Source organism: Ips typographus, linkage group LG2, assembly GCF_016097725.1.
Source record: "Ips typographus isolate SLU linkage group LG2, UJ_Ityp_2.0, whole genome shotgun sequence".
Lineage (NCBI taxonomy): Eukaryota > Metazoa > Arthropoda > Insecta > Coleoptera > Curculionidae > Ips > Ips typographus.
Window position 1 is genome coordinate 17,840,757 of NC_138423.1, and position 13,540 is coordinate 17,854,296.

General features: G+C 34.3%; 1 protein-coding gene across 5 annotated transcripts in view; it reads right to left on the reverse strand.

Annotated features, from left to right (window-relative positions):
• mim (missing-in-metastasis) overlaps nt 1-13,540 on the reverse strand; it is a 49,194-nt gene that overhangs the window by 15,473 nt on the left and 20,181 nt on the right. For all 5 annotated transcript variants that reach the window (XM_081973728.1, XM_081973727.1, XM_081973729.1 and 2 more), the window contains exons 4-7: nt 2,785-2,869; nt 2,351-2,442; nt 1,505-1,740; nt 702-809 (exon numbers count right to left, since the gene is read on the reverse strand). In XM_081973728.1, coding sequence (XP_081829854.1) covers nt 702-809; nt 1,505-1,740; nt 2,351-2,442; nt 2,785-2,869 — 521 coding nt within the window. The remainder of the gene's footprint in view (nt 1-701; nt 810-1,504; nt 1,741-2,350; nt 2,443-2,784; nt 2,870-13,540) is intronic.

Below are 13,540 nucleotides of genomic sequence, written 5' to 3' on the forward strand. Positions count from 1 at the left end.
TACCGACATACGTCTTTTGCTGGTGATTGTGATGCAACAGTCAGCTGTCGCTGAACAGAGAGTATACAAGTGCGTGTTGTCAGTTAAATAAAGCTATTCTTTATTACCAATAATATCACCGTAAATCATCTTGTATAGTAGCAACGTAAGGACCCAATTTCTTTAAGAGCACACTAAAATCTGCTTAAAAATTACATCCTGCGTGAAATAGCTAACTATATTGGACCACGTGAATAATTATTATCATTGAAAGTCATGAGTAAAATAATCCACTAGATCTAGAGTTGGAAAGTCCCTTTAAAAAATGGAAAATAGCAAAATTACTAACAAATGACTCAGTATCCATATTTCAAATAATATGGAGAAACCCCGAGTTGTTGAGCAACCGTCCCAACGCGATATTAATCCTTAATAAAATCGCAAATTAAGTATCAACGTGTTATGAATGAATTATTAATAATTCAATGTCGTGTAACCACGTTAACACTGAACCGACATTCCCTTAAAAGGTCGGGTCCAGCGATACAGAAATCGCTAACGACGCTCTTAAAAAGGACCTTTTTTGTCCGGCTATTTAAACTTTCCGTAACGCGCCACACGGCTTTCTAGGCTATTCCATAATAAATGTAATACTGTTATAAAAGAACGTAGGTTACTCGTCGATTCGTTTTTGTTTTCGTTTTTTTTTTTGAAAGAAATACCTGTTCGGATGCTGGCGGCAACTTGGTCGGATCAGCGGCATGTTTTTCCAATTGTTGAACGGCTTCTTGCAGATGACCCATTTCGGATAGCATTGCCACTTCCTCATCCTAATAACGAGAATAATAAGTATGATAAACAAAGAAAAATACAGGTGTGGAAAATTTAAAACCGAAATTAACAGTTACTATACGGTACAGCTCTTGTGGTACAGATTAAGATAAGAAGTAGGATTAGCAAAATTTCAGATGAATTCTAACCTAACCATGAATTATCAAAAGATTTTTTTAAACTTAACTACCAGGGGCTATAAAAGCTTTTTGTTGACTGACTTTAAGCTTTAATCAGGAAAATTTTTCCATCTTCTAGTTTACCAAAATTCTATCTTAGTCGGGATTGAGCGAGCAAAAAACACATAGTCAGTAAAAAAAAGAGAAAAGGAAGAAGGATGTAGCCAAACTAATGAAGTGACATGTGTCAGTATTTTGAAGCGGACTTAACGTAATTTGACAGTTCTCTTATCGAAAGTCTGACTATAAACAGCATTCGAGTTCACAGAGCGAGCAGAGCTAATGTAACTCAATTTCAACAGTTGATGAAATAGTGATCGACCAGCAAAGCACGACATCGTGACATCAGATTAACTCTTCTAGCTCCAAACAGGGTCAAAAAACGTTGCTATATTGTGAAAAAGTGTCAAATAACGTGATTCACTCCAGCAAACTATCACTTATTTGGTTTTGCTCTAACTTTTCCCAACAGTCTGAGCTGAATACTACTTTTATACACAAATAGAAATACTTACAACCACCGGTTTCAATAAAGCCACAAATGCACAAAACCGTCCCCTCTCCTCTAGTAGAGCAGCTCTAACGGCTTGTTTTTCGGTTTCCTCCAGGATTTTCCGGCGTTCGGTGACGTCTTGAAGACCGCATTCGAAACGCTTCTGTACATCACCACCAGCTCCCTTCCGCATCTTTTTCTGTAGCCTGAGGGTGTCCGTCGAGCGTTTTTTCAATTCGGCACGTGCCCGTTTGAAATCTAATAAAAAATAGTCTTTATTTGCAGAAAACAATAAGAGACTAAAAATATTCAAGAAAATCGAGGTTGAGATTTGCGTACCAAATAATTTTAAATCATAATACACAGTGATGTCCAATACTTTTTTAATGATTGTTCAAGAAGAGAAAAGTTGCAAATAAATTTAATAGATGCAATAAATGTGTCACACTTGTAACACCTTGCATACATTTTGTCTTCTTATTTTACTTACTAATAACTTGATAGGAAATAAATGTAAGTTCAGTTTTGAATATGACAGATTAGATGCAAAATATCACAGTATAAAGTAAACTTATCTAAGCCAAAAGTCAAGAAGAATTCTAAAGTTGTTTATTCCCCAAAACTGAAAAAAATTTATTATTCACCCGTTGATTCAAAGAGTCAATATTTTTCACTCCTAGAGCTACGCTTTTCAAATATAACCAAAAGCAATTTGTACGCTAACTACTATTGGGGTTAAAAAGATCGAAATGTACGAATTGGAATCGTATTTCTTAAAAACACTGTTTTTTTGCTTATTATACTGAAATTTCTTTCAATAAAATAGAAGTCGTATTGAGGTATTAAATTTTTCTATAAATATTCTTACCTCTGGCATGTTCCTTATCCAAATTCAAAACTGTTTTTCGCCATTCCTCCAATTTGTCCTGTAGTGGAATTATTAGACATTCCATAATGACTCTGACATGCAACAAAAAAAGAAATTGTTAAAACACAAACGTAGCACAAAAACAATAGTTATTTATACAGCAAGTGACTTAAACCATGTTCCTAATCTTCCTAAGTTCTTCGAGTGAATAAACAGGTTTAAATCACGTGTCTTATACTATATTTTATTAAATTTCGACGTCTTATATTAAAAAAAGCGAAAATTACAGTTCTATTAATTTGGGAGTCTAGTTGGGGTTTTATCGACGATAGGGGGGTGACACCATGTAACACTGTGGTGACACTAAGTATCGAAGAAAGCACCCGTTTAATAACACTTCCATAAAGGACCTGACTCTCAAGTTCAAAACTTACCCGGTAAAATTTTTCATTCTGTTTTCTACCGCCTTGTGTCGTAGACATATTCGTGTTAGTGCTGTTCCTATTTCTCTTGTAGCTCCTGCAAAAATAAACTAAAATCAGAAAACTATGGGATTTTAATAAAATTGGATGAAACGGTAACAACGCTCTTCGTTGGTGCAGTGAGCACAAAAACTTCAAACACATCTCTTCGGAAAACTGTAACGTGTAGGATCGTTTAAAATGCCAAATTATTGATTATCGATAAGATTACTTTCTGGTACTAGAGCGGAAAAGTAAAACTTTTTAAACTAGTGAAGTGAAGTTTAGTTTAGTAAGAAAAAAAATCAATAAAATGGGTCATTATTTGTGAAGTGACGTTACATTTGACTGATTTGTATTTGGAGAATGACACGTATCACTTCCAAGTTGGCGTTAATGCGTTTTTCGTTTTATGACTCAAAAACAAACATTTGAAAAAACTTGATTTTAACTTCTCATCACATGGTTTTGTTGTTTGAATTACTTACTAAGAAATATCTTTTTTTGATGAAACTTCTGCTGTACTTTACCGCTAATGTTTACTCTTAATACAAAATAAAATGTTTTTGTCTCAATTCACTGAAATCTGGAGCTATTTCTATTTTTTTCGAGTCACACAGTTAGATTGAAATTAGAAACATTTGACAGCTATCACTGCTGTCAGTTTTTTTGTTTAGATTTATTCGGATACTGGTTTCATCATTGTGTTCTTCTCTCTTTCATTTTTACAGCCAATATGACGCACACCCAGAAACTAGAAGAAAAAGAAAAGTGCAAAATATGTTTCCAGTCTTGTTAAAAAAATTTATGAAAGCTTTTGTAAAATTGATAATTACTTCCGAAATAACCAGATACAAAAAAAAAACATAATTAATACTGTGAAACTATTTTCAAATAGGATAGACCAATTTTCATGCGAAAAAGCAATTATTATGATGAATCCCTCACTAAAACTCTTTTTACTTGAAATTTTTTAGTTTTTCATGTTAAATTCTCTTTGTTTATCTGTTCATAATACAACACTATCCCAACACCAAACATTATATGTTTTGGGTGAATTATTAACTTAAAACATCAAAGTAATAAAAAGACACATCTATGGCAATAAAAACTCGGGATTATTTAAGTAAACTAGATATATTGCCAGTATAGCGAGAAAACACAAGGTTGAAAAAACGCATTAAACTTAAGCCTGTTAAAGTACGCCAATAAACTGTTGTATACAGTTAGGTTGTATTCCACGACTGAACTTCGAATAACTCACGTAGTTGAGACCCCTAAAGCGGCATGAAAAACTAGTAAACGCAGCAACTTTTCGTTTTATATCAGAGTTCTAAACTATAATGGCTAGCTCACTTTTAACAAAAAAGCAACCTACGATTCTTCGACTTTTAAATGGGCACGAGTTGTAATTTACGACCCTATAAATCGGTATAAATCATTTTCTATCAAAGTGTAATATATTTGATCACGTCTCCAAGCTTACAAGTCTCGTTACTCAAATAGTTCGAACTGGTTTCGCGAATTATCAGTCAATGCAACCGGCTGCTATTTTGATTTCAATTTATAAAGGCCAATAAACACACAAATCCGTAAATATCATTTGAATTGGTTGCTTCACGTCAAAGAAAACACATGCTTTGTCTGCCAAACCATATGCAGTACATTTAGCCTTTTAATTCCTTAAGCTATAATTATTATGTGTTTATTGTATCGATTTGAGGTCGATAATCGTTTAATCGCTTCGCGACTACCTATACAATTATTATAATTGTTGATTAATGCTTTACAAAACGTAAACAATGCCTTTTTTATCTCTCAACTAGTGTATCATTACAAGCAGGACGTCAAGTAGGGCCTGAAAAGCAGGATGTATACATCTCAACAAGTTTACACTGTCATCCTGGGTTCTCCTTGTATGCACCTGTTTTCCTGCTTTTTTTAATTCAGTTCCACCAACTGTTTCTCTTCCTTTTTCGTGCTACATAGTTAAGTTCATGACCCCCTTAGCCAAGAATTTCTGTCTTAACAGCAGAACGGGAGGGTTAAAGTGCACGGTGAGGGTGGCTGACAGGGTTGTATTAAAAGTGTCGTATAAAGGAAGTAGGTCATCTAAATTATTTTCTTTTCTGGAAACTCACTTATTCTTAGTAAGCTGTTAACTGGAATTACTTTAGTAATAAAATCCTGTTCGTTTAATTGTTTTCCGGTGGATCACACTAATAATTAGATTAACGACGTTAATTTGATCAGCGGTATAATATAGATTTTATTGGCTTTACATTCTTTCTTAAGTTTTCTTTTTTCTTTTAAATCCGGAAACGGTAATTTATAGTCGTGCAATGGGTACCCCTCCAAATAAAGTCCTGAGAGTAATGCCTCGTTTATACAGCAAATAAAATAACCTTTTAAATGTACTAAAATTTCTTAGCATGTTTATACAGTGAAATAAAATAATATAAGCAATAACTTTAAGGTTGACTTCTCCATTATTGGAGGTTGCTGCTGCCCTGAATAGATCTGCAGAAGTCATGTTGAACGATTTTCGCAAACTCCGCTGCCAAGATATTCTTCTTCTTCCAATTGATCTTTTGTCTACATTCTTTCCCTGGATTATCAAGTGGAGTGTCTCATATTTTGAACCCCGCATTATGTGACCCAGATAGGTGATCTTTCTTCTCTCCACATACTTTAACACCTCCAACTCTTTATTCATTCTGATAGGCACTTCTGCTTCGGTCGTGTGCTCCACCCACCAAGTTGACCAACTTGTTTGGCGTCAGTGTTTACTCATCGCTGTCTCATTTTAACTCAGTTTGATGAAAGAAGATGGCCTATGTTACTACAACTTAAAACTCCGGTTAATACTGCCACAAAAATACGCCTTTTATTTTGCTGCTAGTGTCAACTACGTCTGTGGCTACAGTATCATAATAGTATATTATTAACCAAGGTTTAGACTGAAGCTTTTATTGACCGTATGTCAAGTTTAAATCCCGAGGAGTAGTCGAGAAAACTGTCAACAAACGTCAAAAAATTTAAATTAATAATTTTCAATGGTGTCGCGCACAGGGTTGCGTTCAGAAATAATGGCGTTGCACCCTCCGGGAAGTCATTTGACGTTTTCTCACCTGACACCGGTTAGTTTTTTAAATATGTTGATCATATGACACATTGTCAAATTACGAACGTGGAGTTATCGCCAGCTTCGAACCAGCACGAACATTCACTTCTTCTAAATGTTGACGTGATTTAGAAACATTTAGACAATTTTCTACCTTTAGAAATTTTTGAATTCGACGCTGTTTCACTCGACTATTTAGCGAGTTTTACTTACATACGATAATTTTGGATTATTGAGTGCCTTAGTCCTAAAGTCGACTATTCAAACAAAAAGAGATGACAATATATTCGTAATTGTTAAGGTCGATTCGCATTTTCCGGAACGTCATGGATCTTGATTAGACCTACACTTAGGTAAATTCCCAACTTCTCGACAATTAGGCAATACTTTGGAAAAATCAACAACATTTTTGTCAATGATTCTAACACTCTCTCTTTAATATTTCAACGCTTAAATGATTGACAATCAGAACCTACGTGGTTTAAAAAGTACAGGCCATAAAGAGAAATTATTGCACAAAATAATAAATAATTCGTATTCAGTCGCATTATATTAGGTGACTTTTTCTTCGTCAAGGTACTAAACTAGTTAAAGGAATTTTTATAGCCACCGCTAATTTTGCAGGTTGTAGCAATTCATAACAGGTTCTTTCTTAATTTCAATGATGACGTCACGTTTGCCCCGTATTATTTTCATTTATTATTTGTTCAAAACTGCGCCCATCAATCTTATATTACACTGTGCGTTGGTCGTGTATAATACGACAGGGTGTTACATAAATCTAAAACCGGCACTATAATTACGACTAAAAAGAGTAGTTAAACAAGACTACGCTGGTCATTAACAATGTCCGTTTCGTAGGAATAACATAAATCCCAATAGAAAAACATGTTGACCGATAAAAGACCGTTGTGTGGCCGAATAGTAATTATCGTAGTCGCACACTTTTGCTCGATGAATTGTAGTAATACTACTACTAGTACTATTTTAAGGAATATTATGTAATTACTGTTTTATTTAATATCTTATTTATTGTAATTGGGCTTGATAGTAGAGCAGAAAAAACCCGAAAGGTTAAACATATGTATTACCCAACGAGCCAATATTCTCTAGGTTTCAAAAGTTTTCCGAATGAGTAATTGTCAAAAAAAGCGAGGATAATGCTATACTTTGCCTACGACGACTCATACGTCTAGTATAAATTTCTTGTTCTTCTTATTGGACTGCCAGCTGTCCTTCCATCTCTTAGGTGGTCTTCCGGGTGCTCTTTTCCCTATTGGTTTCCCTTCAAGCGCGATGCGGGGCAGTCTTCCCTCTTCCATTCTTCTCACGTGAGCGTACCAATATATTTTTCTTTGTCTCTCCCATCTTACCATGTCCTGCACCCACATTGTTCCCTAATGTCAGCGTTCCTAATTCGGTCTATTCTTGTTTTTCCCATTATAGTCCTGAGCGTTTTCATTTCGGCTACTCGAAGCATTCTTTTCGCATGTATTCGTTCGCCCATATTATCTGTCTTAAGCAGCCCGACATAGCAGTCGCTTTGTTGATCTGGCTTCTTAGGTCCTTCCCTGGGTCGTGATAACTCTACAGATCCATACCCAGATATTTGAATTGTGAGACTTGCTCGATGATTTTGTCCTGAACTATAGATATTTTTCTATAGATATGGTCATGTTCATCGCTTGGCTGACCTGGCAGAATTTGTGTAGTTGTCTCTGTAAATCGTCCTCTGTTTCCGCGAGAATAGCTGCATCATCGGCATAGCATACCTTGCTGATTCTTTTATTCTGTCCCATTCGGTATACCATATTTAGTGATGATACTTCCTCTATAATTTTGTCCATTAAGAGATTGAACAGAAACTAAGATACATGATTTGATTTTATTCCAACAGCTCTCCACATCACACTCCAGCGTATTAAGTCATTTCAGTTTATTTGTTAATCGGTTCTCATACAGGCTTCTCGTGCCATCATCTGTCAGTGATTCAATATTAAGTTTTTCGATGGTTGCTGTAGTGTTTTTGATCCTGTGGGTTTTTTTCATGATCATTTTACACAGTAGTAGCTTACATCTATTACTTGTGATGGTGTGATTGTCCTGTTACTTATTACGTATACCAAGCTGTTTGAATTTCTGACCTAACATTAATTTGACAGTGAACAACCAAGACAACCCTTATTATTCATATGTGTGTAGTTTTTGAACCACGTAATTTTTCAAAACTATTTTTTCGGAGTTAAAAAATTATGAAAAATCCTATTTCTTAAGTTATCACTCTTTTTCTGCTTCGAATCATTTTTCTTTCGCCTGAATATTGTGATTGTAAATTTGAGGTCTAAAATCTAAAATTAACTGTTTATTTTGGAAATCGAGATGTAAAACAGTCAATTTAGAGTCGATCTGGACTCTATTTTTGGACGTTTCGTAAACTTCTTTCTGGCTTCGATTTCCCGATTTCTTCGGCACTCTCATCAATCATTATCAAATAGTTTTGTTTAAACTGGAGAACCAAATATGCGGTCTTTCTCACCATATATCTCTTGTCCCGCAACACAAATATTTACGTCTTCGGGTCGATTGACACAAAGATGGGTTTACGTAAACAATTTGCCAACAACAGATTCACTAAACGGTGGAAGAACAACAGGGCCACATCTGTTTCAGAAATTTCCGGCCACCTGTTTTGATGGACTTCCATTCAACCCAAGAATAAGCAAATGTTTGATTTTGTTATGATTGGATTGCGTTAATTACTACTGTCCCAATACAATTTTGCTTCATTAATTGAAGACAAGTGAGAATAAGAACAGTACCTTCTCGTGCATATAGTAGTTTTAGTTAATATCTTATACGTTGTTTACACTAAAAATAAAATTTTTGTCACAAATAAACTGTGCAACAAAACGGAACTAGAATAGGTTTTGAACATTTATAGTTCTACCGGAAATTAGTAGACACTCTTATTGTCATTGTTTGGTCAGATAAACTATTCCACTACCTCAATAGAAAATAGTCTATAGATGTTGAATCAGAAGATCTGTGAGTCCAAAAACACACAAAAGGTCGTGTAATTAGTTTAAAACATTCTATTTTGAGGTCAGAAATCTGTGATAAAATTGTTTGATAATAAGTAAAAAAATAAACATTAAACGCTTTCAAGAATAACCGTTCCACAAATTACTATTTGTTACACTGACTAGCAAAATATTGCCTTTTTAATAACTTCTGGTAATTGTACTCCATATTACTTTGATATATAGGAAATTCGTTATTACACATTCACATGAGGTAACGAGTGGCCGAAAGGATGTACGGACGTAAGTGCAGGTTGATTGCCAACCAGTTTTGGTTCTAAATAAGAGCAAAGAGTCGAGTACGTTTATTCCCTTGTACCGTCATTTCCTTTTTCGATTTGCCTTTAAACTTGACACTGGTTCGACTACTGAAGCGTACCATAATGAGAAAGTCTTCAAACTCGGAATACGTTGAACTTGGAAGAGAATCCTGCTTCGCCTGAGTGGGTACACCGAAGGAACCAGTCAGCTGTGACGGTTCGCCATTGATACTATTGCCAATAGGCATTGTGGTATTAGGTAAGACGAACCATGTAGGTCACTTGGAGGCATCAGTTTTAAGGAAATGCCAGTAAAAAGAGGAGAGAAACAAACCTAGTCACTCATTAAAATATTTTTTTGACCAATTTGTTTGAACTAGCTATTAACAATATTTTTTCTGATACTTTTAAGAGTAATTCTCTGTTTCATAAAAACAGCTGGTAATGATTATCGAACTAAAAAACCGGTAATGATTCGTTGCAGCTCCTAGTTGGTGAAATAATGGCATTCTTGATTGTAAGTCTTCCAAGAAAATACGCTAATTAATACCAATTCGAAGATGTCATGTGATTTTAATCATACTTCGTAACCTAAAAGCAGAGCATAGTGGAAAATTCATGGAAATATTGCCTTATCTTGCTTGTTCACAAATTAATCTGGAATTCAAACTTTACTGCATTAACTTATAGATACAGGATGTGCGAATAGATTTACACAAGACAGTTGACAAAAATTACGAGGTGATTCATTCACTTTTCATTTCATTTGAGAAATATTTATTTACACCCCGGTAGTATTAAACAATTTTTCTACAAATTCTCCAACCTTAAGAAAGGAAAAGTTGGACGAACTAATGTTATTTAGCCTGAAAGCTAAAAACTATTGATGATAACTGAATTTACTATTTAATCTTCGTTTTTCAATATTTAAGGTTTGTACTGGAGATTTTAAATTTTCTCTGCATGGAAAAATGAAGAGATCTATTTGGAAAACGATACAAAACCTTCCTATTGTTATTGATTTTTTTTTCGATTAATTCAGTCGTGTGTACTTTCTCTGATTAACTTGTTCTATCTTCTTCTTCAGCCGTTATCCATCCATAGCAGGATGTAAGCGTTTTTCAGCCTTTTTCTTCCATCCAGTTTTTCCAACTATTTAGAAGAACCTGAAGAACATGCCAAAATCTACATAATAACTCCCATAAAAGATATTCCTATTCTATTCGCTAGATTCGCTTTGATATGCGTAAGGAATGTGTCACATGATCCTGACAATTCTTGATAGGTAAAGGATATGATGTTCCCTAGCGGTAATCCTACGGAGGGCTCTTAAATCCCTAGTTCACCTAACTGTGAAATTTATTTTATTAAGGGCCGGTACTTTCACCTCCGAATAAATTTATTCTTAAGATAATTTCTATAGAAATGACGGAATTGACCAATAGGTTTCCATAGATATTATCCTTAGAATAAAGTTATTCTGAACTGAAAGTACTGGGCCTAAGTTATTCACCTGTAAAATCCTTCTGTAAAATCTTTGTTGATATTATAATATTCTTCAACTTTATTTTATAACTTTTTTGTATCAAACTCATTAAAAACTAACGGTACTTACATGTAAAAACTTGGTAGTTGTGTCATATTTTAGGTGGCTGCTTGCTTAGTTTAGGAGAGGCGAGCTTGATTAATGTCTTATTAAGGAAATACGAAAGTTTTTTGTTAGGGGTTTTCATCGTTATGCTGGAGAAACGGCTATACGGTGGGCGTCACTTATATCTTTTTTATTAGCTTCGGTTTAGGTGTATCAAAACATTGAGTTTAGGTTTTTATCGTCCTAATAGCCGCCACTCACCCATTAAATCGATAGGAACGTGTTAAGTTATAAACTGCACATATCCGAGCAACTGAAAAGTTACGTAAGCAGTTTTGCTTATTTAATTTGCAATAAGCAATTTAGTATTGCCAATGTCAGGTTTTAAAATACTGACTGTATGAATTGAATGATGTGTATTTAAAGTAGGATTAGTGATAATAAAGGTAGTTTTTACATATATTATGGTTCAGTTAATGTAATTTTAAAAACACTGATTGACAGCAGTTTTATCGTTATTTTGCATTTATAATTTAATAATTCACTACTAACTATACATTTTGTTTCAAAGTCAACTTCTCGACGTGTGCATAAATTGAAAATTACTATAATAAACACGTCCAAATTTACCCTAAAATTAAATATTAGTTATGTGAGATGCGTAAAGAATGAAAACTTTAATCGACGATCATTACGGCGATCCGTTATCGCCTAATGCATAACTGCGGGTTCAAAATACACAAAGCGAAACTGCATAATAACTTCTTCAATAAGCTTGTCACGTGAAAGCGGCAATGCCATTTTAACAAATAATAATAAAGTTATTAACGATATCCGAGACCAGACAACAATACTGCCTCAAGTTGGTTACTTAATTTTTTTCCTGAAACGAGACAGCGTTGTTAATATGTAAATATGTGGCTTTTATAAGAGTATGTAGTTTGACAAATATGATACGTACGGGCAGTTGGTTTAAAATTAGTTCAGTTAATATAACATTTATAATTAAATATTATATTTTTCCAAAATTTTGGTTAGACAACATTTTTAATATAATCCGAACAGGAATGACAAAGAAAATAACAATGAATTATTATCTAAAAACACAAAAATTACCGATTTTGTTTTTGTGTCAAAATGTTACAAACAAATGTGACATTTGTTTGTTTTCTCCGAAAACACCACAACTACATGGAAAAAGTAACATTAAATCTAAACCTACTTAAAAACGTTCAGTGCATACCACAACCAAGCAAAATTGGACCATGATAAAGTAAACTTGTTTTAGAAGTTTTCAAAAAGTTTACCAAAGACTATTAAATATGAGACACATTGTATGTGTGGTATATTGATAGAACATGTATAGATTGTTCATTATATGGAGTCGGATATACACAACCATCATTGGTGTGTGTCACTCTAATGATCTATCGAAATACCAGTCTAGATAGTTAAGTGTCTGAAGAAGCAGTAATATAGCTGCAAAACGTCACACATAACTAATTAGTGTGTCGAAAAGTAGTAGTCCATATTCACACAGTGGAGTAGTGAGTATAAGTGAAATCAAAACTCAGAGTCGATCTCCACAAATATTTATTAAAAAGGGTGTTAATTGCCTAACATGTTTCGGGCGTATTCAGACACCCATCTTCAGAGGCTGTAAGTTATACAGTGTGTTAATTAAAAACTTTTAAAAACTAAGGATATGGAAGCCTACCTTAACTAGATCACTAGTCTGCTGACTGTCATTCTAAAAGGGGGGACAGCTGAACCCAAATGTACCAAGGTGGTTTTTTATTCTGCACGGGGGAAAAAACCTTGATCAAAAACCCAGTTCTGGTATAGAGGTGACAGGTTGCTCCGTTTTTTATTCTCAAAGGGGAAAAAAACTTAATCAAAACCCAGTGTTGATGTCAAAAAGTGAAGTTACTAGCTCAGTTTTTATTCTTTAAGGGGGAAAAAACTTTTTTTTTTTTCGGGTTTTGATTTTTTTCGGGTTTTGATTAAAAAGTTTTTTCCCCCTTAAAGAATAAAAACTGAGCTAGTAACTTCACTTTTTGACATCAACACTGGGTTTTGATTAAGTTTTTTTCCCCTTTGAGAATAAAAAACGGAGCAACCTGTCACCTCTATACCAGAACTGGGTTTTTGATCAAGGTTTTTTCCCCCGTACAGAATAAAAAACCACCTTGGTACATTTGGGTTCAGCTGTCCCCCCTTTTAGAATGACAGTCAGCAGACTAGTGATCTAGTTAAGGTAGGCTTCCATATCCTTAGTTTTTAAAAGTTTTTAATTAACACACTGTATAACTTACAGCCTCTGAAGATGGGTGTCTGAATACGCCCGAAACATGTTAGGCAATTAACACCCTTTTTAATAAATATTTGTGGAGATCGACTCTGAGTTTTGATTTCACTTATAATTAGTGTGTATTAATTCTGGTGATGGCCGTAATTTTATCGTGACAGATTATTTACCGGTAAGGTAAAGTAAAACGTCTTGTTTCGAAAACTGTGTTAAACTGTAATTCTTGAAAGTGCTAGGCAAATTTTGACATTAGTGACAGATATCACATGGTTTTTGGAGGATAATTTAGCTAAATTGTCAAAATTGTCAAAATAACTGTCATAAATCTCACAACACGTTTTGTATCAAATACTGCAAAAAAACTTC